Here is a 25,725-nt window from a genome sequence, read left to right on the forward strand (position 1 = left end):
TTTTGAATATAATAATATAAAGTCTTTGAGTTTTTGAGTGTTCCTGTTGAAAAAAGGAAAAACATGTTTGATGAGCTAAAACTGATTGATGAGCTCAGTTTTTTCCTAAAGGATGCCTGAACAGCATTTAATGGGAGAAAATCAATTCATGAAGAGTAACCAAAACCATCACAACATCAGTTAGTTTCATGTTTCTGTTTATGATGCTATAAACAGAAACTCCTCAATTCAAGTGGGTATAAGACTTTATTCCATTCTTTATGCTTAGTGGAGAATGTCCTGAACTGTAAATATATAAAGAAATCAGTGTTAGGAAGTGTGAATTCCTATTTAACTGTTCAAATTTTAGACTTCTATCCCTGTGGAGTTGCTGTAGCTTAGTGAGTTCATATTCTGATAATTTCCTAAATCCTGCATCTGTATGGAAGGGAGTAAAACCCTTTATAAATTCAATGTAAGTTAGTTCCGAGATTGCAAACCAAAAGATGCTTTTACTTTCGTCCACATATTTGGTGTGACTCTGGTCCATTTAACCATTTGAATGTCCCCTAATGGGACGTCTATGAAAGCTAAGGCCTGTTGGGGAGTAACAAAAACTTTTTTCAATGCTGAGCCAGAGTGTGTCTGACGGCCAAATTCCACCAGCTTCCACTGTCTCAGCTCGGCCAGTCCGGAGCAATCCGTAGCAGTTACACAAGGCTTCTATTTTTGCCAGATGCCGGAGCACGGTGCATCAATTATCCACAGAAAAGACTGGGAGGGGAAGTCATTTTCCATTTAATAATAAATTGTAGTTAAATTTGATGGTGAAGACATGTTTGAAACAGTTGGGACAGTGGCAACAAAATAGTATAAAAGTTGTAAAATGCTTTAAATAACAGCTGATGGAAGAGCATTGCAGAGTGGCTTGTCTTTGTGAAGTCAAGATGCGGTCGATGTTTTCTTGTCCACTGACATCCACATATTAAATCCCTTGCAATCCTGTAACTTTTTTTCTTGTGTAGAGATCATGGCAGTGTATTTGAAAAATCTTCCATCCTCTTTTAGTTTAAATTAGTCCATTTGTTTGATACATCGTTGTAACCATCCTCCTTTTTTTCGACCCCTTGTCAGATTAATTTTTCATCTTCCTCAAGAAAGTGTTGGGGTTGTATCAAGTCAACTTTGGTTATATTCTTTAATACTTATATAGAATTATTAATAATTAAATAACAATATCATTAAACTATGTTTAATCTCGTTTGGGGCACCACCCTGTAATCAGGGAAATATAACCAAAATATCACTCAGATCAGTCTCAAATTAGTTACTTAATTACTAATATTATTAATAACTATATTTAATAAATTGAAGGCGTGAAATCCGTACACAAAGCCCTCGCACCCAGCTTATATCACAATGTAAATACACCAGTAATCACAAACAACTGCTCTCTTAAAATTATAACAGAATTTATTTAAACAAAGCAACATCAATCCAAAATTGATGAACTTTATAAAAAAAAAGAACTATTATAAACTAATCTAAGCAAACAAACATTATCATGCAAGGCTTGTGGAAGAAGTGTAAAAGTGTAGTTGTGTGTGTGTGTGTGTGTGTGTGTGTGTGTGAGAGAGAGAGAGAGTTAGAGTGAGAGAATGAGAAAAAGCCATGTGGTGATGTCACATGGGGATAAAATGGTGGACAAAGAACAAAGGGAGCCGTGTGGCTCGGCCTTCTTGAACTCTCCGAGATAAGTTCAGTAACTATAACTTACACACCAGAAAGCCAGTGGCCGGACTTTGATTCAGCGGCGGGTACACTGGTCGTTCTGATGGGAAGCTAGCACAGCGGTGAATAAAACACACAGTTAGGCGAACACAGCAGTTCAGCAACAATAAAAGAAATGTAGCAGCTAACAACAGATAACAGGACAATTATCAGTTGTTACCATAACAAACACTTCCTAAAACTATTTCTGCCCCAACAAAAGCCTCTTACACTGGGATCACTTTCCTGGTGATTGTTGCAAGGTTGATCTTCAATGGTAAGATGAGCTTATATAGCACTTTTCTAGTCTTCCGACTACACTACACTTTTACACCACCTAATCCCATTCATACACCGCCGCTGAAGCAGCAGGAGCAATTCAGGGTTAAGTGTCTTGCCCAAGGACACATCAAACATGTTGCTCAACCCTCGACCTTCCGGTTGAGAGGCGACGACTCTACCAACTGAGCCACAGCTGCCCTGGCTATTCTGTTCAACAGATTTGGGCAGCTTTTCCGTGGCAGATGAAGAGGGAAATGGCAGCAGGAGTCAATGCAATGTTGTATTTCTGGTTTCAGGAGGCGATTTCCTTGTGTTTTCTTGTGATGGATTAATACTGGGTCTTTTGAGATAACAAAGAGCAAGGCCTTTAACCTACTATTTGGTAAATTGTCTTGAGATAACATTTGGTATGAATTAGCTCTATACAAATAAAGATTAATTGATTGAGATATTAACTCTCTCTCTGAACAAATGCACATCTATTAGCCCTATTTGGTGCATATGTAGGACAAGAGAATGTCAATCATATTCTTAACAATAGGACGGCCTGGGTGAATGTTGTGAGGCAGGTGGTGGGCCAGAGTCATCTCCCAAGCGTCCACTAGTCGAACATTAAATCCTTTGAACACAGCTCTGAGCACCTTGTCCAGCTGTAGTGCGTACCAGTCACTGTAGTTTAACGATTCAGAAGGTGTTAAACCTCTGAGGTTTGCAGTCCTGATGACCACCAGCGTGTCTGGAGCCCTGTTCAACAGACGAATCACCGCCCTGCGGATGCTCTGAAGTCGTCTGATGTAGAGCTCAATTGGGAAAGGGCTGAAGTGGGCCCAGACGCTAAAAACTACAACTGTGTTGGTGCCACCTACCAACCCGTCAATTTCATTTGCAATGTAACGCAGCTCACTGGTTGGGATGTAGATAAAACTAAGAGGAGGACCATGGACACGGTATGTTACCAAGATGTTTTTTGCATTGTCCCATATCATGTAAGGTCCAGTTTGCTTCGGACTATTCTGGTTAATCTCCTTAGCATCTGAAAGTATGACAGAAGAAACAAGTTTAGCTGTTATATAAATAATAAACTTTCACCTGAAATTACTGTGAATCAACTACCTGGAAGTGAAGCATCAAAGTACTCAAACCACTGCCTGACGGTGGAGTCTCCATACATGTGGACCACCTTTCCTTTCAGACACTGGCTGATGGCAGAGGAGTTGTTGAATTGGTGGACTTTGGTGCCACCTAGTGATCGCCACACACCCTGGTAGTAATACCCAGAGAGTCCAGACTTCCCACTGCCTTGATCGACCTCAGGTTGCCCTAAGACATATTGATCAAGCTTTTGGTTATTAAAGTCATTGTTTTGTCATGTAACAGATCCCATAAAAAGACCAAAACATGGTCTCTCCTTTACCTTGCTTATTTCACTTGAGACAACATCATAATATAACACAAAAAAGTATTCATTCAAATTTTTACCCAAGACTCAGTTTTAGCTTTTTTCCAGTGCAGATAAGTGTATTTATTGGATTTGTCTGAGCAGCAGAAAAATATGCATTAAAGTGCTCAGCAGGACAGTGTATGTCTCGAATGCACATGTTTATTGTGGTTAAGGTAAATGATACCAAATTCATTTTATAAGAAAATGTTGATTATTGAAAGCTAAATATTTACAGATGTTAATTAGTTTAGTATTTTTAAAGGGGACATTTTATGACAAATCCACTTGTACAGTGTTTTTGAACATATATTTGGGTAACCTGAGAGTCTACTGACCCACAAAATATGAAATAAATCCATCCCGTCCTTTGTTTGTAGTCTGCATAAGTCTTACAAGACAGAGAATAATGCTCCGTTTCAAATTTTCTCAGCTTGTGATGTCAAAAGCTGGATTCTGGTAAAAAAAAAAAGAATACCCTCCCTACCCCTGATATCTCCACCCATGGACTCCATCCCCAGCCTAGAACAAAACTTTTGCGCAGGTCTGCCATTTTAAGTCTTTCTACAGAGGATTGATGTCTACCAGGAAAACTCAAGGCGGCTCATTGCATTTAAAGAGACACACACACCAAACCGGAGCGTTCTGAGAGAGCTGGTTTCTACAGGGTCACAAACCTCCTCTGGTGCTTGATTCATGTTATATTTTGACCGAAGCACAGCACAGATGTTTCATTTAGACCACAGGGGACTGTTTGAAAAGGGCTATAATATGTCCTCTTTAATAGTACTTAAAATAAATCCTGTTTTGAGCGTAAATGAAATAAATGCTTGCAGCTCTATCTCAGTTTTGTAGATAGAATCTGGTTAGTTTATTTATTTTTTCTTTATATGGGATATCTTTTCTACAAGGCAAAGAGATAAACAGCTATTGTCACTTTATTTTTTTATTGTGTAGTACTTCATTCCGCCAATGCTCTGGCTGGAATACAAAGAGGAAGGTTTTATTTATTTTTACCAAACCATTTTTCTTCTCAAGTTCACATGGATATCTTTAAAATATCTCTCTGGTGAAAGTAGAAAAGTTGTGCTTTACCTTTCATTGGAGGCAGCACCATGACATTGGCCGGTCCTGAAGAGTGAATGAAGACTTTCAGGTTGACTTTGCTGGGGGGAAAAAACTCCCATTATTAAGAATCTTCTAAACACACTACATTATGTAAATGTCAAACGTGATTTAACAAATGGTAACACTTTAGTTTTATTAAATTACTCTGCCTCCATATTTGGACTGAAAATATACACTTCATAGTTTTGTTGATGAGTGTCAACTTTAATTGTTCAGATTAAGTATTTTGGTAGGTATTATCTTACACTATAAACATCTTAAGATTTCATCTTTCCCACCTGTAGTTACAAACACAACATTTTCCAGCAGGTGACACATACTATATACTTACAGTCATTACAAAACTAGATGCAGCTTTTCTACTGCTGTGCTCCCTCACCTTTGGAAAAGCTTCTCCTCTTTGTCCTTGAGTCTTACATTGAATCCGTCTCTCATGTGGTTAATCCTGTCATCACAGCTCAGCTTCTTTGGCTTGTAGCAGAACCAAGGCTCGCCTGTACGGAGGTCAGAGTAGTTGCACTGTGGCTGGTTGGTTTGACGTAGGCAAACATTACAGGAGGTAGTTTCAGAGCTTGAACCTGAGCGGAAGAGGCTTTTAAAGAGAACCCTTTCAGGATGTTCTCTATTCAGCCTGTGCAGAACTGTGACAGCCTCGCTTGAGTGGACAAGCGTCACCTGATAAAACAAAACACAAGAGCTTTAAAGGTATAGCATATACCCTTTGCATGCTATTTTTTATGTGTATAATTTGATTGTTAAAACAATGTTTTCAAGATAATTAATTTCTATTTTTGGTGTCAGCTGACTGAAGTTAATAATTTATTTAATGTAAACGATAAGATTGAAGGAAATGGTAAACTCTCTACTAGCTGGAAAGTTGAACTTAAAGTCATATTTTTTCACCTGTCTCGCCTTTAGTAGATAGGACAGATGACAACAGACAGGAAATGTTGGGAGGATGTAGAGGGGGATGACATTCGGCAATGAGCCAAGGTCACATTCCCCCCCAGGCTGCTACAAAGAGGACCATCTCCTCTGTAAAGGGGGCATGTGTATAACTGCTCGGCTATCAGGAGCCCGGTATAACTTTTTTTTCTTACCACTGTAGGCAGCCATCTTCTCAAACAATAGATTTGCCTGTTTTCTATCAAACAATTCACAATCTACCTTAGTATCAATTTCAACTTATTAGTACTTTTAATGCAGTTCTGAAAGCGTCTTGTACTTTAAATCAATATCCTGAGTGTGTGCATAAATAAATCACCCTGACGTATTGCCAGTCAGTGTTTCGCCTTACTATGGTAGTATTTTCTCTTCTTTGTCACTATGTCCACGTCCGTCATGTTTGCCTGTTTAAAATCGCGTTCAATCACTGAATTCCTTTCCATTCCTAAACACCTAATTCCTACACCCTGACATTGACTTGGGGAAACCCCCCCCCCCCAAAAAAAACCCATTAAAATACAGGCATAGGACAGGGCCTCTGCAGGCACAGTCACCACCACACATGTATGCAGGTGGCAAGTATATATATTTATTTTTTAGAAAAAAGCTAGACTATCTTTGAGGAGTTAATACATGTAACTCTTATGGTGAATACATTCCCTCAATGTAAAGTAGTCCAGAAATGAGGAATACCATTTTGTACAAAACTGGTAAAGATGGGCATTTTAACACAGGAATCAATGGGGATTAAGTCATTAGAGTGTGTGACTAAACACACACACACACACACACACACACACACACACACACACACACAGTCAAAGGCACAAATACACTCATACACATGCAACACTATAAAATAATAAATGACACTTTTTTTTCATTATTAGAATATTTAATTGCTTATTACTTTTCATTACTATTATTATAGTATTATGTGTTGTTATATGCTTTGGTAATATATTTTACACATTAATGCCAATAAAGCTATTTTAATTGAATTGACTGCCTCAAGAGGTAACTGGAGGAACTGCAGTTTTTAAAACTTCCACAATGTCTTTTTTTTTTTACTTTTTATGTTGTTGTTTGTTGGCAAAAGTAAGTCAGGGAAAATGGTTTCGATTCCATTAATTAAATGACCTACAGGACAATCACATTGCAATAGGTGATTCCTTTACCATCACTTGTTTTACAATACCATTTTAGTAGAAAGCCTTGAACTATACCTCAACATGTGCACTTCCTTCCCAGAGTAAAGGGAATACAGCAGAGTAGGAGCCATTAAGGTGATCCACCACTCGTCCAGCCACACCTGCTTCAAGTGCCCTGTTGTGCAACCGAGCAAGTAAGACATCTCCTCCAGACTTCTTGGGGTTACCTTGGAAGTCGTATATTTGTACCATAACTTCCAGCTGGTCTCCTACATGCCGGTCTACTCCACCCCTCCCTGGGAGAATGGTGAAAATGCTGTGGGCGGGATCACTTGTCTGGTCAAATAAAAAAGGAGCTTGCAGAAGAGGAGTTTCAGGCCAAGCAATGGAGTCTAATAACATGCGTTCCTCCTTAGCATCTGCCAAGGACAGCGGCTCGAAGGTGCAGAAGTTGTCAGTGTGAGGAACAGTGCGAGGAACAGTGCGAGGAGCAGAGGTCACTTTCTTGAGGACGATGCCAAAGTTTTCTTCATAATTTAGCTGGCAAGGGGTTAAAAAAAGAGAGATGGTGACAGAGAGGCATCAAACAAATTTCGTAAGATAAAATAAACTGAAGAAAGATGAGGGTAGTTTACATTTTTTGATCTTAAGTGCATGATTGACACGGCCTGCTCCATTCCACTTTTTCTAAGTTCCATTGCATAATGGTGGCACAACCAAATAACATGTTTTTTTTTCTTCAACTAGATTGTCTACCTCTGGCCACATTGCTAATTTGATGGAAGACATTTAGATAAACCAGGCCCTGGTTGGACACTCTTCACACTCCACTCTTCAAATGTGATTCTGTATGACATCTTTCTATCAAACAAGGTATGCTTTAAAAATATAACACTGCACTATTGACTTTAGACCAGGTTTATATAAGTGATGGGTTAATCATGCACCAGAAATGGGCCTTAAACACAAATTCCAATATTTAAATTTCAAGAGGAACAGGGGTGAAGAAATTGGCCCGAGTACCTTGTTCAGTGTTTCCCCTAGGTGTACAGCGTTGGGGGGGTGGGGACAAGTCGACACAAACACTTGAAGGAATCTTGGTGTTCATGGGTTACTTTTAATGACAGCTTTCCTTTTCTATCGGAAAGGTCCTTAAATTACTTCTCTGATTTCCGACTCTATCCACTATCCTACAATAAAGGCACAGAAAGCCCAAAAATAAATCTTCAAAAACAAAAAAAAATGTTTTTAAAGATTGGGCTACTCTGCGATGTTCTTTTTGTACCCAATCATGTTACTCACTTTTGAATCTGAAATGGTGTTTCAACCTTTAACAAATCATCATCAGAAGAAGGCCGGAACAGAACAGCATCTGCCCCCGGACCTAGCGGTATACCCTACAAAGTATGTAATTAGTGCGAGATGCTCCTTACAAGGCTATGGAAGCTGTTGTGAGGATCTGGAAAAAAGGCAGTATTCCATCATGCTTGAAGAAAGCTGAGGGAACGCCCAAATTTCCCCTCTGGGAATCAATAAAGTACTATCCTAGCCTATCTGTACAGAAAGGTGGGATACCAGGTGTCTGTGGATGCAGGTGCCTGGAACACACATCAGTCAAAATGATCCCGGAGGCCAAAGCAGGCAAGGACAACCTGACAGTGGTGTGGTATGATTTGGCAAACGCATATACGGATCATTTCATCATGCCTTCATCTACGCAGCATTAGACCACAACCACATCCCCGAGCACATCAATGAAATTATCACCAGCTACTTTGAGTCATCCAGTTACGGTTCCGAACAGACCAGTTGACAACTCTGTGATAAGACTTGGAAAAGGGTATTTTTACTGGCTGCACAACCTCCCTATAACAGCTGCAGGGAAAGATGTTTGAGGGCCAAGAATGGAGTTGGACATATGACAACCCCCAAAAAGAGGTTTTATGGATGACCTCCCAGTGACCACCACAACCCAAACAGATGGCGCCATGACAAGGTGCTCATGACACTAGCTAACACCTTGGAGCAGGAGAGACTCAAGAGACGCCATATTCAAAAGAAGCCAACATTGGGAAGAAGTCTACGACCTTGCCTTTGAAACAAAGAGCGCAAAATACCAAGACCTTTTGCAAGACTGTTGGGGAAAAGGTTGGCAGGCGTGGCTATTCCCAATCGAAGTCAGATGTAGAGGATTCCTGGCTCAGTCAGTGTAGAGGATTATCACAGCCATGGGTGTGACAGGAAAGGAGAGGAAGACTGCAGACCGCAGGATGGGGGAGGTGGCTGAGAGAGCCTCTTGTTTGTTGGAGAGAGGAGACAGTCAGGAGGAAGAGGGTAGAAACACCTGATGAAAGTTAGCCACAGTCTGTTGACATCAACTCTTCCTGACCGAGGCTACACTTACCACAGGTGAGTGAAGGACTTAAGATCTGACCTCTATAATCACCTATTTTTATTTCCATTTTACACAGTGTCCCAACTTTTAGGAATCAGGGTTGTAATAATTAACAATATGAAAACTCGACTTGAAAAGTTATTTGCATGATTCGTTATGCGGGACTATGCACCCCAAAAGAAAGACTGGGCCCTAAATCTTTTCTGAAGATCAGTTGAACATTAAAAAAGTCATGATACCTCCCTGATATCATCAGGTCCCGGTAGTAAAGTAATCCAACAGGATTAAAGCTATTGATATGATCATATTTTGTTGTTGTTTAAAAAAACAACAACAAGAACTGTGCTCAGATAATTCTTGAACTCAGGCGCCCCTAAAATAAATGTTACACATAGCACCCAATGTCCAAAAATTGGACACAGAAATTAAACAGCTAAAAATGATTACATGCTTTTATCAATTTCTAATCAAAGTTACTTCAATCTATTAACTAGCTTCTGCCCTAACCATAACTCTCATTTTCATTCATTTTCACACTTATAACCCTTTCACTACCACTTTGTATACACACCATCACCGATTTTTCAAAGGTAAATAAAAATTATTTCCTGCACAATAAGTGCCAGATGGGAAATTATTTTCTGGATGCCAGTCTGGGACATGTCATTGATAACCAAAATGCGACACATAGCACCCAATGTCCAAAACGTTGACACAATAATAAAATGATGAATAAATACTTTAAGCAATTTCTAATCAAAGTGACTTCAAGGTATGTAAAAAGACCATTGTTGTTTCGATATGATCACCAATATGTTAGTCATTATTATGATCCTATAAAGTCTCCCCCCCATCTAATTCCCAAACAAATAATGTAGGATAACTTTGAACAAGAAATAAATCTGCGATCTTATTCTGACGTTCACATTTGGAAACCCTCTTCCCCTCGGCTGCACATTGAGATCCTGTCCATGAAAACCGCAAACATAAGCAGTGACAAGAGGCAACCCTGGCAAAGGCCAACGACCAGCATCATTCGCTCCAAAGCTTCCTGTGTTGTATATGTTTTCATGGTTTCAGGAGTGAAATGACCAGTACCACAAGGTGCATGTATTTATGTGGCTGCAACTGAATCTGCATAAACGTGTAGAGGTTGTTTTCAAAACAAATTTTGCCTTTTCACGGTTTGCTCTGCAGGTGCATCTTTGATGCATTGTACATCTAAAAATCTGTGTTTAGTTCCCCATTCACAGAGTCCTTGACTGTATATTACATCACAAATATTTGTCGATTGTTTTAGAGTTGAGATCAAAGTCAAGGTGTCAAGGTTGCCTCTCTAAACTAAAATAAGGCTGGAGGAGAAACTCCGGGTGAAGTATGAGTGAAAATTTTTGCAGAAGTGTGAAAGCACTATAAGAAACATAATTCAGATTGAAAGTGAAAAAACAACCTGAGAAACATGACCCCTCCCACACACACAGGCACACAATACACACACACAAACATACACGCACACACACCACAGACACACAAACTACTTCAAAGAATTGGCAATATCATTTTTTTTACTCCATTTGCACACATGCATACACACATATGCACAGACACTAACTTAATTTTACACACATACATCACTCTGACAACCACATTTACATTCACATATCATTTTAGTCCAACTCATTTATTATTATGGGCTGTATGAGCTTCAACACTGTTCCTTGTGGTTACTAGAAAAAATGCATGTATTTGTGCTGTTGGGCTAAAATTTAAAAATGTGATAAAAAAATGGTAAAATCTACAAATTTGAAGTATGGTCTACAGATTGATTGCCTATAACAACAAAACTTATGCTATGCTACTATGGCCATAAGTTCAAAAATAATTATTGTAGTGGGTTTAAATGGGTCCAAAAAGTGGACAGGGGTGACTAATGTTGCTTTTTTTGTTCTACAGAGCATTATAAACCTTTTATAACTGACCTTACATTTGACCTTTTAACTACTCAATAAAGTAAAACATTTTCTGTTTCTTGAAGTTGATGTCTTTTGTTAGCAAGGTCGTGTTCAGACTTTTTGTGACAGGTGGCCCAAGGTGCAAATTATGCAGGGATGGCATCAAGTATGTGTGTATGTCATTAATGCATTCACAGCTTTTCACCCCATTATCCCATCCTCCAGTGATTCAGAGAATCACTAAGCAAAATGTTTTCAGCAACATAACCTTCAAGTGAAATTGTGTTTATTTGCAAATAAAAACCATGAATGTTGTGAAGAGTACATTGAAAGACACTGTTGAAAATAATCCCCTGTAATCATCAGCCCATCTTCAAAGTGTTGCCACTAATCCCAGTTCTCACCTGCAGCAGGTCCATGTTTCTTAGTACAAAGAACAACACAGTCAGAAGGAGAAGGATGACACAGGTCTTCAGAAGTGTCATGTTGACATGGTTACTCATAAATCCTTTTAGGCACATGGTGAGTCCTCCTCTGGTACTGGATGAAAACAACAAAAAGGGGAAACAGACTCTGTTAGGTTTATCATGAATCCTTCTAGAAGACACTGAAGTTAGTCACAGATTATTAACACAAGTTTTATTTATTTTAAATGTTTGTACTGTCTTAAGTTGAGAGTACTTGCTGTTTGAATTCGACCCTGCTTTTATTTTGGTATAAAGTAAGGATCACCTTGTGGATCAGAAAAAGCCAACTCGTTACAGGTCAAAAACCAAATATAACAGCTAAAATGAACAGTAAGAATAGTGAAATGTTGATGTCAAACGGTGGATATTACATTTGACTTTTAAACTGAGCTGTCTACAATTGAAATGAGACATTCAAAGACGCAGCTGTGTTGTTCTTTCCATCACTGTGCCTACAGAGAGACACGACGGAGGCTTATCCACAGTGTGACCAAAGGGACAAAATATCATCAGATTGCATTAATTTGGGACCTCAATTAATCTAAAACAATTCACCTGCTGACAGCCCTAGTTCACACTAAGCGTCAAATTGTCACAGTCAGGTGTGCTAATGTTACATTATCATGAAATCTGATCTCATGAAGTAGTGAAGTAATTTGTGGAAAATAGGTTGCATGTAAGGTAGGGTTAGTTTCCCTTCAGGCACACAGTAATGCTTGCATGAAGGAAACATACATTTAGCCTAACTAAAGATTATTTTTAAATTAACTTTTTTAATTGGTTCTATTTTGTTACTTTATACTTTAACACAATCACATTTCAGATTCTAATTCTGTTCCATTTATTCCTCAATGTTTTTTCTTCAGTTTCACTTGTTACTTTGTTGATTAAAAAAAATCATGATGTGTAATTTTAGATATAATATATTTAATTAACCTGATCAACTCTGTGACTCATGTGTACGGTGGCCGGTAGGGGTCAAACAATCAGCAACTGATGAAACGACATACATTTAGAAAAACGTGCAGCATATACAGAAACGCTGCACATTCAAAAGCAAATGCAAACTACCACAACAAATGCAAAGGCTGAAACGCGCTGCAAAGACACAAATGTGCTGCAAATAGGCAAAACAACTGCATAATCATCAAACACGCTGCAAACACAGAAACGCTGTAAGTTCAGCCTTAAACAGAAGCGCTCCAGGCCTGTAGGGGCGCTGTGGAACTGTTTATTTACGGGAGAGAGTCAGAGAGACAGCTAGGATCAGAAAGTTATCTTTAGATAGGGGAAGTTGTATCGTTGAAACACACAGGATAACTTCAATGTTACTGAATGAAGAACATCATGTCTTACCTCAGTAGAGATCAATATGGAGAGAACACAGTGGTGAAATCTTAATGTGATGGTGATCAAATGATAAAAAGAAGTTCATCTCTGTGAGTTTTAGTACAATGATAGAATCCTTCACTAACATACAGACACTAACAGACAACCTGTCCTAACAAGAAGCATCAAGACGACACAAAAAGTCATTGGGTTTTCAGAGGGAGGGTTTCACTGCCATGAATGTTGCCGAAGATACAGGAACAGGAAGATACAGTTACTGATAGGAACATACACTAGCTATATATATTCTCAAACCCTGCAGGCGGTATCCTGAATCAAACCAGTTTTACAGGTTTTTTTGTTCTCTAAAAGGTTAGCATTGTTCTCGCCCAGGTTGCTACGCTGAGTTTCAACTGAATTTTCCAAACTGGACTCACTGAATGTGAAAAAAGAACAAACTCCATCCAAGAGGAAAGAGCCTTCAACTAGATTGGTAGTTGTTGTAGTTACTGTAACATCCCTCCTAGATGCTCTGACAACAAGATACAAATTGTCATGACTGGTTGGAAAACAAGGAGAGGTGGACCCAAGTGCAGAATAAACTAAAAGTATTTAATAATCAAAAAAGGCAAACAAAAACTTGCTAGCAAAATCCAAAACAAAAAAACAAGGAGACACTAGTAGACTGATAACTACCATGAAACAATGAACTGACATGGAAGGGAAGAAACACAGAGACTAAATAGACACAGTGGTAATCAAACACAGGTGAGACTAATGACACAGGTGAAGACAATGAGGGCAATCACACTGGAGGAAACACACAGAGGAAGGAATGAACACAAGACAAGAAACACTGAGGACAACTACAAAATAAATACATGAAACACTGAAGACACTGTAGAATGAAAAATTAAGAAACACTAGAACATAGAGGGAAACACCAGGGAAGAATGAGACCTAAAAGATAAAAACCATCTGAACTGTGAAAAACTAAACTAAACAGAACAAATCATGATACAAATGTGTTTTTGAGTAAAATTGCAAATACCTTCAATTATAAATATATATATATATATGTATATCATATAATTGTGGATTTCTATTACATATATATATATATATATATATAACAATAATATTTGTGTGTGAAATATGTTTGTGAATCTTACTTTTTTGTATTTGTGGATTTGTTTTACATTTATATAGAACTATAAATATTTTGTGTGTGCATTGAAATACATTTGTGAATCTTTATGTGTGCAATCATGAATATTGAGACTGATCTAACTCCATACTCATCTCTCTCTCTCTCTCTCTCTCTCTCTCTCTCTCTCTCTCTCTCTCTCTCTCTCTCTCTCTCTCTCTCTCTCTCTCTCTCTCTCTCTCTCTGAAGTTGATGTGATACTGCTTTCTTGATATTCCTGTGTCTTTTCTCTCCTCAGGAGTCGAGAGGGATTTCTTTTTCAAACAGGAGTTTTGTTATGTTGCACTGATGCACTCTCTTTTGCGCTCTCTCTCTCCCGTTTTGTCTCTCTCTCTCTCTCTTGTGCGTGCAGCAAATACATTTAAATAAAAACAGGTTGGAAATGTACTTGGATGTCCATAAATATACTTGGGCGCTGGTTCGTTTAACTGTAGTGAAAGGTGAGACTGTTCAGAGCGGTGCTTGTTCATTGTTCAGGTGTTCTTGTATGAGTAGTTGAAGTTATGCAGATGACTGCACCACAGTCATTTGAAACATCTGTAATTAAACCTCTTCTTAAAAAGCCTGCTCTTGATTCAATAACATTAGCTAACTATAGACTTATATCTAGCCTTCCTTTAATCTCAATTAAATGACTTTACATCTACTGGAATGTTTGTGATTTTGCGTTTGGATCATCATTTATTTTTTGGGCCCTTAAGTGTCCCCTGAACTGGAGATTATGAATTGATATGTGTGCTGGAAATTTCTGTAATGAGAGATTGTTTAATAAAAGATCTTTGACTCATTCAGTTGTGTTTGTTGCCATTTTATTATTCCTTTTGCAAATAGGAAGAGCAAATGTACAGATTGAAAGATAAGTCTGCAGCAAAGCCCAGAGAAGGGCAGTCCAACTCCACACTATATAGACATTCAGTTACAAAGTTATGACACACTCACTGTGGCTATGCTAAGATAAAAAAGAAACCTGATAAGGACAGTTCTCGGTGCGGATCCAGGGAGGATCTGTAATTATAATCTTCGTGTGCATCACTAACAGTCTAGCAACATTTCCAGGAGGCACATACATTTCCTGTTACATTTGTTTTTTAGAATTGCATGTTTAGGCTTTTGTTGTTTTGGAACTTGATGTTTATTTGTTGATTCAGAGCTCACATCATAATGATGATTGGTTGCAGGCTTGTAGCCACTGATGCTGGGTGCAGCACAACTCAAATAGTGGGTTTACACTTTTCTCTTGAAGCAAAGAAATCAAAATAAACCCTTAAATTAACCTCAGATCATTTACTAAACCAAATTAACTTTCAACAATTAAGTGATATTGCACCAGTAACTTAAATATAAAAGAAACGATTAGAAAGAAAACATTTCTCAGAATTAAAACCCCTTCAGTTGGTCTGCCCCAGTGATGTCAGCGATGATATCATCAATCAGAAATTGTCGACTCCCTATTGGAAAAAGAGGTCAAAGAAGGATTCATGATCAGTCCGTTTGACAATCCCCCATTTCCAGTATTCAGAGTCAGTCATAGCCACCAGGAAATACTATGTAAAATAGAGGCCCACAAAGCTCACACATTCCATCAACAGTGTCATTTCTTGTCCTGACTTCTCTATTCAATATGCATCTTTTATCACACCCCCTCAAACACGGAAATCCAGTTGGAAAGTCAATATGAAATGTTTAGTCTACATGGTACTATGCAACCCTGCTGGATTTCCACCTACCTGGGCTTCTCCACCGAACCCTGCGGGGGGTCTTTTCCCGTCCCACTACGCACCGTTTGAAGCTGAACTACACTCTGGCTTTGCGGCGGTCTGCAGCAAATCATCCTCCCTCACCTGCTTCCTTGCAGCGAGCGGATCCTGCATCGCTAGCGATGGAGCCGAACACCTTGGTTATTGGTGATTCCATAGTGGGGCATGTCAGGAGAAGATCAGCGGTGACATACTGTTTTCAAGGCGCTATGGTGTTGGACATACTGGATAGGATCCCCAGTCTCTTGACAAAACACCCACGCGTTACGAACATCATCTTACATATCGGCTGCAATGATGTTTCGATCTTCAATATTAAAATATGACTTTAGCAGACTCCTTTGCTCGCTGGATTCATGTGGCAGGCGTGTTTTTGTCTCCGGCCCTATTCCTCCACTAGGCCGAGGTGCCGGTCGTTTTTGCCGCATCCTCAGTCTCCACACATGGCTGCAGTCTACCTGGGCAGTCCATAATAGTCCTGCTTTCATTGATCATTTTAACCTCTTTTGGAATCGCCCCTCCTTTTATGGGAGAGATGGAATACATCCTAGCAGTTTGGGTGTACATACTTTGACACACATGTTTTTTATAGTCACAACCCCATCCTGAAAAATACTCACCACCTCCCTCATGTGGCATTCTCTGTCAACTACCAGCTGTTAGCCCTATACTCCCTTAAGTCTAAATACAACGACATTTGATACACATGTTGTAATCAACAATAGGCCTTAAGAAATAACATCAATATGCCTACAGCCCCTAGGATCTGTAACTTAGTCCCTATAGAGACCACCCCCTCTGGCCACCAAAGTATCCCTGTGGAATTGGCTCTCTTGAATGTAAGGTCTCTCTCCAAAAAAGGTTTCATTCTGAACGATTTTATTTCCTCCAAGAATCTAGACTTTTTATTTTTAACTGAGACCTGGCTGTTACCTGCATGGCAACCACAGCCAGATGCTTGAGCTATACTTGCTGCACTTCACCCGTCCTCTGTTTAATGATCTTCCGCCCGCCTGGACACAATGGTAGTTTTTTTTTTTTTTTTTTTTTTTAACTTGAGCTTTCTTTCAAAGTTGCTTTGCTCATTTCAATCATATCAAAATACATACATGTACAAAAACAAACAAAATATGGGTCATACAGCAGGTGAAAAAACAAAACATAAGACACTGATAATCTTTTATCTGGTCAGTCCATAAATGTACCACATGCACAGGTATCTCTCAAAACTTCAATTCAGCCAATACTTAATACCCCAAATGTTTAAGCATATGTATCCTCATATTCTTGACTTCCTCCGTCCAACACCTATTGCATGTAAAAAGTACATTATGCATTTGTGATCTTAATCTATCTTGGAAAATGAAGTAGTACTGGTTCCCATTTATTTTTGAAAACATCTGTCTTTAGTTGAAGTCAGGCTGTTATGCTCTCCATCTCATAAACACTTTTTAACCTTTCCCTCCATTGTTGTACAGTAGGTGGCTTTACATTTCTCCACAACACCGTAATCACTTTTTGCGATCAACAGCAACACTCAGTAAATATGTCTGTTTTTTGTGTGTTTATTTCTTCTTGAGTGTTCCTAAGTATAAAAAAATGCTGGTTCTAATGACAAATCAAGCCCCAGAATTTTCTTGATCTCTGCCTGAATATGTCTCCAGTATTTATTTAATTTGGGACAATCCCAGATTTTATGAGTATGGTCTCCTATCTTCCTGCACTCTCTCCAGCAAAGCTCAGATGTGTTGCTGTATCTCACCATCAAAGGAGGGGTTTAAAATATTCTCCTTCAGACTCCCTCCAGGTAGGACTGCTTGTTAGTTTATGCACAGAAAGACATGTTTTTTTCCCACATTTCATCAGTAATAATAGTATTCATTTCTAATGCCCATTTCTGTTTCGTTTGTAAAGTGTCTCCTGTGTCCTTACCCTGAAACCATCTGTAGAGATGGGAAATCAGATTCTTTTTCAACACTCCCTCCACAGTCAACATAAAGATTCTTTCTAAACTCGATGGTAACTTAGGGCGCGGTCACACTGGCCATCTGTAGCGTGCTGTACTCAAGGACGATTGGCCCCCCGCTGTGCCATACCCACACTGGCCGGCACAGCCCGCGGTCACACTGGCCAGGACTAACCGTGCCAAAAGCACGATTACCTCTTGTACATAACATCGTAATACAACACATGCACGCTTTATGTTATTATGAAGAGAGAGAGAGAGAGAGAGAGAGAGAGAGAAAAAGAGACGCGCAGTCGAGTCCGTGTCTGCACCTCAGAGAAAAACACAGAGAGCATGACAGCTACTTTACTGACTTTGCAGCTCATTTTAAAGAGCCCATATTATGCCCTTTTTGGGGTTCATATATTTAATCTATGTACCTACTAAAGTATGTTCACAATAGCTAAAGTTCGAAAAAAGTGTCTGTTTTCATGTTCTGTTGCTCCATGCACCGGCTCACTTCTGACTCTCTCTCTAAGGCTCTGAAGTGCCCACGTTCAGAGTCCCCACGTGTGCCAAGTCTGATCTGATTGGTCGGCCTGTCGGCTCTGCCGTAATTGGTCAGTCGCTCAGCACGGTTCTCGGAAATGTCCCGCCTCTTTTACCATATTGGGAATGCAGCCACTGGCTCTGTCCGAGGGGAGCATAAACATTAGCACCTTAGCGCTACGGCATATCGTGGGCGTGCCACAGAAGTTAACGGGCGTGCAACATGAGCTGCTGGGCTTGCCACAACGAGCCAATGGGCTTAGATCAGTGATCTCACACTGACAAGACGTCACACTGGCAAATGTTTTCCGAGGGGGGCTAGAACCGAGCATTACATGCAGCTAATGCTACAGCTAACAGGAGGACAAGGGAGAAGCCACGTTTCTGCGGACTTTGAATTTTTGCAAATAGATGTGCCTAAACATGCACAGGACACTTGGAAAACACACTAAAGAGCATATAAAACCAGAAAAAGCATAATATGGGCCCTTTAAGCCATTTTAATCAGACACAGCCATAAATGAATAAAAAAATAAAATATACGCGCGGCCGAGTCCACAGGCGAGTCCACGTACGCACATCGGAGAAGAACAAAGAGAACATGACAGCTACTTTACTGACTTTGCGGCTATTTTTAAGCCATTTTAATCAGACACAGCCATAAATAATTACACAGCCATTAAATAATGAACAACACAGAGAACATGACAGCTTCTTTGTGTCTTATATTGTTTCATGTTAGTCAGATACAGACATGAAACTCTGGATTTCTCCATAATGAAGGCTGTCAGCGTTGTGTACCCGCGTGCTTGTTCTCGTGCATGAAGTGTACCGTGCTGAAGCACACCTCTCCAAAGTGTGCCAAAGCCAAGGAAGTGTACCGTGCCTGAGTAAGATATGGAGCGGTCACACTGGTCAAAAAAACTGTAATAGCTACAATTTTAAATGTCCTGGATATAGAAGTAAAAAGATGAAAAAAAAAATGTTAATACCCAGCTAAGTCTTCATCGTGAATTTTATCCATTCATTCTCCATTTTTAACTTCGGTAACTCACCGGAACTGCACTCAAATGGTTTGGGTCATACCTGTCAAATAGAGGATTCTCTGTCTCAATTGGTCATTTGTTTCTTCCTCGGCCCGCATGACGTACGGTCTGCCACAGGACTCAATTCTTGGTCCAGTCTTGTTTTCCCTTCATATGCTCCCACTTGGAAATATTATGAATTACTTTGAGGGGGTCTCCTATCACTTTTATGCTGATAATGCACAAATATATCTGTCCTTCAAGTCAGACAATATCAGCCGCTTTAACAATTTAGTGGAGTGCATGGCCCCCATTGAGAAATGGATGAGCTGTCATTGTCTGCAGCTTAATACAGGGAAGACAGAGGTCATTTTCTTTGGCCCCCGATCATATAGCAAGCAAATTCAAGCTGCTCTTTGGTCCTCTAACACCCAATATAAAATCTACAGGTAGAAATGTAGGTATTACATTTGATTCACAGCTTAACTTCATTCTGCACATCAATAATCTCATTAAATCCTGTTACTACCAGCTAAGAAACATTAGTAAATTAAATCAACTCTGTCTTTCCCTGATCTAGAGAAGCTTATTCATGCCTTTGTCTTTTCACGTTTGGGCTACTGCAACTCACTTTTCACTTGCCTGAGTCAGTCCTCAATGGCCAGACTCCAACAAGTGCAGAATGCTGCTGCTCGGATTTGAACAAATGCAAACTGCAGGTCCAACATTACCCCAATCCTTTCCTCCCTCCATTTGCTGCCCGTTACTTACAGGGTTGATTTAAAAATGAGTTTAAAAACTTTTAAAACACAACACGGTCTAGCCCCCCCCCCCCCCCCCTTACATTAAAGAACTTTTAACCCCTTATGCTCCGAGCCAAATCTTAGATCATCAAGAGTCGTTTCTAGATCTAGGCTGGTTACCAAGGGCGACCGGGCATTTGCCATCAGAGCACCTAAACTCACTTTGTAACCTTGTTTAGATAAGTACTATATAAATAAAGTTATTATTATTATTAAATGCACTATTGGGGGCACATGTGGGACAATATAATGTTAACCATATTCTTAATGATGGGAGGAGGTGGGTGAATGTAGTGAGGCAGGTGGTGGGCCAGAACCATCTCCCAGGCATCCACCATCTGAACATTAAGTCCTTTGAACACAGCTCTGACCACCTTGTCCTGTTGAATAGCATACCAGTCATTAAAGGCAAATATATAGGGGTTTGTACCTCTGAGGTTTGGAGTCCTGATGACCACCAGCGTGTCTGGAGCCCTGTTTAACAGACGAATCACCGCCCTGCGGATGCCGTAAAGCCTTCTGATGTAGAATTGCATTGGGAAAGGAGTGAGGTGGGCCCAGATGCCAAAAATTACAACTGTGTTGGTGCCACCAACTACATCATCTATTTCATTGGCAATGTAACGCAGCTCACTGGTTGGGATATGGACGGAAATACTAAGAGGAGGACCGTGTAAGTGGAACTTCACCAAGATGTTTTTTGCATTGTCCCATATCATGAAAGGTCCTGATTTCTTCGGATTATTCCGGTTTATCTCTTTAGCATCTGAAAGTATGAAAAAAGGAGCAGATTAAGCTGTGAAATAAATACAATTAAACTGTTGCCTGAAATCACTGAATCAACTACCTGGAAGTGAAGCATCAAGGTACTCAAACCACTGCCTGACGGTGGAGTCTCCATACATGTGGACCACCTTTCCTTTCAGACACTGACTGATGGCAGAGGAGTTGTTGAATTGGTGGACTTTGGTGCCACCTAGTGGTCGCCACACACCCTGGTAGTAATACCCAGAGAGTCCAGACTTCCCACTGCCTAGACTATCCATGGGTTGCTCTGAGAATTGTTGATCAAAATAAGCATTTGGTTATTAAACGATTGTTGTATCATTTGTCAACAGATCCCCTAAAAAGGCCAAAACAAGGTCTCTGCTTTACCTTACTCATTTTACTTTACACTAATGAGGACATTATACATATGTCACAAAAACATTTGTAGTGGCAACTTTCATAAACAGTTTTTATCACTTAGTAGGAGCCAATCTGTTACTTGATTCTGAAATATTCACTGTAAATAATATTCTTATTTCTTATGATCTAAATGTTGTGTTTTACTAACATGAACTGAAATCAAAATTCTTAAATTAAATGGACCATGATTAAAATGGCTTCTACAGAGTTCTTTGATGTTTTTCAAAAGATTAAGTTTATACTTTACTACAATATAGTGAGTGTATGTCTCGAATGCACATGTTTATTGTGGTTAAGGAAAATGCTACCAAATGCTTTTTATTTGACAATGTTAATTATTTAAAGTAAATTATTTACACATGTTAAGTGATTTGAGTTTTTTGTTAGTACACTGGTACTGTTTTTTTATTTTTTATTTTTTAGCATAAATGAGATAAGCACTTGCAGCTCTTCCTCAGTTTTATAGATAGAAGCTGGTTTATTTTTATTTATTTTTTGCCTTATATGTATATCTGCTTGAATACAGAGAGTTAGGTTGTATACATTTTTATTTTCAAGGTCACATGGAGATTTTTTTTTAGTTGAAAGTAGAAAAGTTGTGCTTTACCTTTCCTTTGAGGCAGCACAGTAACATTGGCCGGTCCTGAAGCCTGAATGAAGGCTTGCATGTTGACATTGCTGGGGGGAAAAAGCTCCCATGATTAAGAATCTCTTAAACACACTTCAATATGTAAATGTCAAATGTGATTTAGTCACCATAAATGACTTTGCCTACATATTTGGACTCCATGGATACACTTTATAGTTTTGTTGATGAGAGAGACTTTAATTGTGTTTTGATAGGTATCATCTTACACTATAAACATCTTAAGATTTCATCTTTGCCTCCTGTAGTTACAAACATGACATTTCCCCCCAGGAGATACATACTTTACACTTTGATTATAGTCATTACATGTAAAACTAGATGCATCGTTTCTATTGCTGTGCTCCCTCACCTTTTGAAAAGGTTCGCCTCATTAGCCTTGAGTTTTATATCCATTCCTCCGTTTATGTGGTTCATCCTGTCATCACAGCTCAGTTTCTTTGGCTTGTAGCAGAACCACGGGTCACCAGTACGGAGGTCAGTGTAGTTGCACTGTGGCTGGTTGGTTTGACATAGACAAATATTACAGATGGTAGTTTCAGAGACTGAACCTGAGCGGAAGAGGCTCTTTAAGATAGTCCTATCAGGATGTTCTCTGTTTAGTCTACGGAGGACTGTGATAGCCTCGCTTGAGTGGACAAGCGTCACCTGATAAAACAAAGAACAAGAGTTTAAAGTTATAGCATACAAGTCATGCCTACTAATTATTAATTGAATAATTAGAAAACAAAGTTGTATTTTTGGTGTCAGCTGACTGAAGTTGTTCATGTATTTTAAATTAGAAGCTTAAGAGACATTGATGCAAATGGTCAACTCCCCACTAGCTGGCCAGTAGAACTTGTTTACATCAACATGTATATTTTTGGACCTGTCTCGTCTTAATTGGATTGGACAGCTGACAACAACAGGAAATGTTGGGAGAAGAGAGTTGGGGATGACATTAAGCAAAGGGCAAAGGTCAGATTTGAACCCCATACCGCAGCAAAGGGGACTTTACCCGATGTAAATTGGGTGCACATCATACCCAATAGGCTACGGAACCTACATAGAATTTGTTTTCTTACAATTATAGACACTCCACTTGTCTGTGGAGTAAAGCATTCAACAATCCTCACACCATTCTCTGGCCCACAGGAAACATTTTTAAATACAGTCACATCAAATGATAAACATTTGCATGAAAATATCTCCAAAAGGATCCAACAACAACAACCTCTTTAGTTCAGTAATTCAACTCAACAAAAAGGTTAATTAAAGTGTTCTACTGATGTCTTATGTAAAGGTAGAGTCAGTGGCATTGTTTGTTGCAGCTTGTGAACACAACATCCAAATTGGGTCCCTCCTCCTGCGCTCACCGTCCCCAGAAGCACACACTCACTGCAGGTGAGTAGTGTGTAAGTTTCCTGTTTGTACAATGCAATACCGCATGCTAGCACAAGCTAACCACCGATGTATGACATCTGCATGTCCAACAGAATGCAGGCCAATTCTGTAAGAGAGTGAGAGACAACCCTCGTTTTTGAACAAGGTTTATCCGTGTAGCGTTTCGTCTCACCTCACTATGATTATATTTTAAGTTATTGCTGCTACTTCCACATCAATCTTATTAGCGGGGGGCTGAATCACAACCAATAACTGAACTGTATCCACTCCTAAACACACCTGCACACTGACATTGGCAGGGGGAAGCACATCCACTCCACACCCAGAAAACCAAAACATTAAAATGCAGGCAAAGGACAGGCTGTCTGGAGACACAGTCACCACTACAGATGTATGGAGGCCCACTCAAGTGATGATTGAGTAGCATTACTTTTGTTTAAAGTCTATATTTTATTTTTCAGGTAAAAGCTACTGGCTTAATAACGTTTAACCGTTGTGGTAAATACATTTCCTCAATGTTAAGTTTTCCAGAATAGCAGAAGAAAATAACATTTTGTAAGACTGCTTGTAGACGCTTCACTCATCACTGTGACCTGTACACTAACTCAGATTGGCCATCTTTGAAGGTGCGCAGGCATATACACTGGCTGAAGCTTATTTATAAAGCTCTTCTTGGTTTGGTGCCTTCTTATCTATGTTCATACCTTCAAAGAACCAGAAGCCACTATGCCTTGTGTTCCTGTGATATCTTTAAACTGTCTGTGCCTCGTGTCCGCACTGAGCTCGGGAAAAGAGCGTTTAGTTTTGCTGCTCCCACCGCATGGAACTTTCTCCAAAATGACTTGAAAATGGCGGAGCTCTTGAAGCCTTTGGCTCAATCTTAAAAGATAAAAAACACGAGACAATTGGACAGTATCTGTGTTTCTGAATTGTACTCTGTGATCAAGATTCTGCACTTTATCTGTAAATCAATTTGCAATTTGTAAATTGTTGTTCTCTCCTAACTTATTGTTTGTAAACTGTCTCTTTATCATGTAATGCTTTGTATGACGTGTGCTGCTGCCCTCTTGGCCAAGTCACCCTTGTGAAAGAGATCCTGATCTCAATGAGTTATTTATCTGGTTAAATAAAAAGTTCAATAAAAAAAACCAAAAAAAAAACATGTTTATTTGTGTTGTAAAGTTGGGCATTTTGACAACGGGATCAAAGGTGAATGACTCATAAGAGACCGTCAGAAGAGGCAATTGGAGGAACAGCAGTTTTTAAGACTTCCACAATGTCTTTTCTTTTTTCTTACTTTTTATGTCGTTGTTTGTTTACAAAAGTAAGTCAGGGGGAAAGGTTTAGATTTCATGAATTAAATGACCTACAGGACATTGTATTAGGGAATTATTTTGGCATTACTTATTGTACATTAACAATTTAAAGATATAGCCTTGAACTTTACCTCAACCTGTGCACTTCCTTCCCAGAGTAAAGGGAATACAGCAGAGTAGGAGCCATTAAGGTGATCCACCACTCGTCCAGCCACACCTGCTTCAAGTGCCCTGTTGTGCAAACGGGCAACAATTGCATCTCCTCCAGACTTCTTGGGGTTACCTTGGAAGTCGTACATTTTTATCATAACTTCCAGCTGGTCTCCTACATGCCGCTCGTCTCCAACCCCCCCTGGGAGAATGGTGAAGGTGCTGTGGGCGGCGTGACTTGTCTGATTCAATGAAAAAGGAGCTGGCAGAGGAGGAGTTTCAGGCCAAGCAATGGACTCCAATATGAGACGTTCCTCCTCAGCTTCTACAGAAGACAATGGCTTGAAGGTGCAGAAGTTGTCAGGCACTGGAGAAGCAGTGGGAGGAGCAGTGTGGGGAGCAGTGGGCTGAGTAGAGTTCACTTTCTTGTTGATGTTTTCTTTATAATTTAGCTGGCAAGGAGTTGAAAAAGAAGGATGGTGACAAAGCAACCCAGTCTCATGTCAAAATGTGTAATACCTACGTTGGTCCACAGCGCAAAACGTAGTAGTTTCACAATAAGGGCTCTAAAATTGTGACTTGTCTACGTTTCCTTTTGTCTATTCTTTTGTATAGGCACACCTCAGGTCACGTGACTGCCCGGTTTTCCCCTGGTGAAAAAAAAAACATGGCGGACATCCCTTCTATTTTCGGTTGAAAATGCAATATTTTAAGATAGTTTGAGGCTTAAGTGTCGTTTTGATAACCTTCCTGGTGACAAGTGTACTTTGTATCTTCATAATCTTTGTTCGGTTTATGTTTATGATCTTTAGTTTGTTCGTTTCTACGAAGATTCTTTCAGGTCTCGATAGAGAAACGTTGGACTGTTACGTTTTCCACTGTTGCTATGGTGATAGCTACGGACGCTATCAACAACGAAC

At 39.6% G+C, this 25,725-nt stretch overlaps 3 protein-coding genes and 1 long non-coding RNA gene across 4 annotated transcripts in view; all 4 read right to left on the minus strand.

The window, feature by feature from the left end:
• Window positions 1-25,725, minus strand: part of LOC110004479 (uncharacterized) — a 73,908-nt gene that overhangs the window by 37,755 nt on the left and 10,428 nt on the right. The gene's annotated exons all lie outside the window — the stretch shown is intronic.
• The window catches only part of LOC110006081 (NXPE family member 3), a 37,596-nt gene continuing 13,305 nt past the window's right edge, over window positions 1,435-25,725 (minus strand). Inside the window, exons 2-7 of the mRNA XM_065951331.1 lie at window positions 11,445-11,580; window positions 6,769-7,233; window positions 4,977-5,272; window positions 4,565-4,635; window positions 3,145-3,351; window positions 1,435-3,064 (exon numbers count right to left, since the gene is read on the minus strand). Coding sequence (XP_065807403.1) covers window positions 2,520-3,064; window positions 3,145-3,351; window positions 4,565-4,635; window positions 4,977-5,272; window positions 6,769-7,233; window positions 11,445-11,561 — 1,701 coding nt within the window. The 5' untranslated portion in view covers window positions 11,562-11,580 and the 3' untranslated portion in view covers window positions 1,435-2,519. The remainder of the gene's footprint in view (window positions 3,065-3,144; window positions 3,352-4,564; window positions 4,636-4,976; window positions 5,273-6,768; window positions 7,234-11,444; window positions 11,581-25,725) is intronic.
• Window positions 20,157-20,913, minus strand: LOC136177678 (NXPE family member 3-like; the record flags this gene model as incomplete). Its single annotated transcript, XM_065951610.1, has 1 exon — window positions 20,157-20,913. A coding segment is annotated over one exon (570 nt), but the record flags the coding sequence as incomplete, so codon positions are not given.
• LOC110005391 (NXPE family member 3-like) lies at window positions 20,909-24,464 on the minus strand. Its single transcript, XM_065951341.1, has 4 exons — window positions 24,044-24,464; window positions 22,309-22,604; window positions 21,918-21,988; window positions 20,909-21,176 (listed from the first exon to the last, which is right to left on the minus strand). The coding sequence occupies exons 2-4, from the start codon at window positions 22,371-22,373 to the stop codon at window positions 20,962-20,964; spliced, it is 351 nt and encodes a 116-aa protein (XP_065807413.1). The 5' UTR covers window positions 22,374-22,604; window positions 24,044-24,464; the 3' UTR covers window positions 20,909-20,961.

Source organism: Labrus bergylta, chromosome 23, assembly GCF_963930695.1.
Source record: "Labrus bergylta chromosome 23, fLabBer1.1, whole genome shotgun sequence".
Taxonomy (NCBI): Eukaryota; Metazoa; Chordata; class Actinopteri; order Labriformes; family Labridae; genus Labrus; species Labrus bergylta.

Coding starts and splice junctions, on each gene's coding strand:
- LOC110005391 (XM_065951341.1), bottom strand. CDS start 22,373: ATGAACCACATAAACGGAGGAATGGATATAAAACTCAAGGCTAATGAG. Junction 21,989..22,308: donor GAGGCGAACCTTTTCAAAAG/GTGAGGGAGCAC, acceptor TTTTCCCCCCAG/CAATGTCAACATGCAAGCCT. Junction 21,177..21,917: donor TGTGCTGCCTCAAAGGAAAG/GTAAAGCACAAC, acceptor AACAATTCTCAG/AGCAACCCATGGATAGTCTA.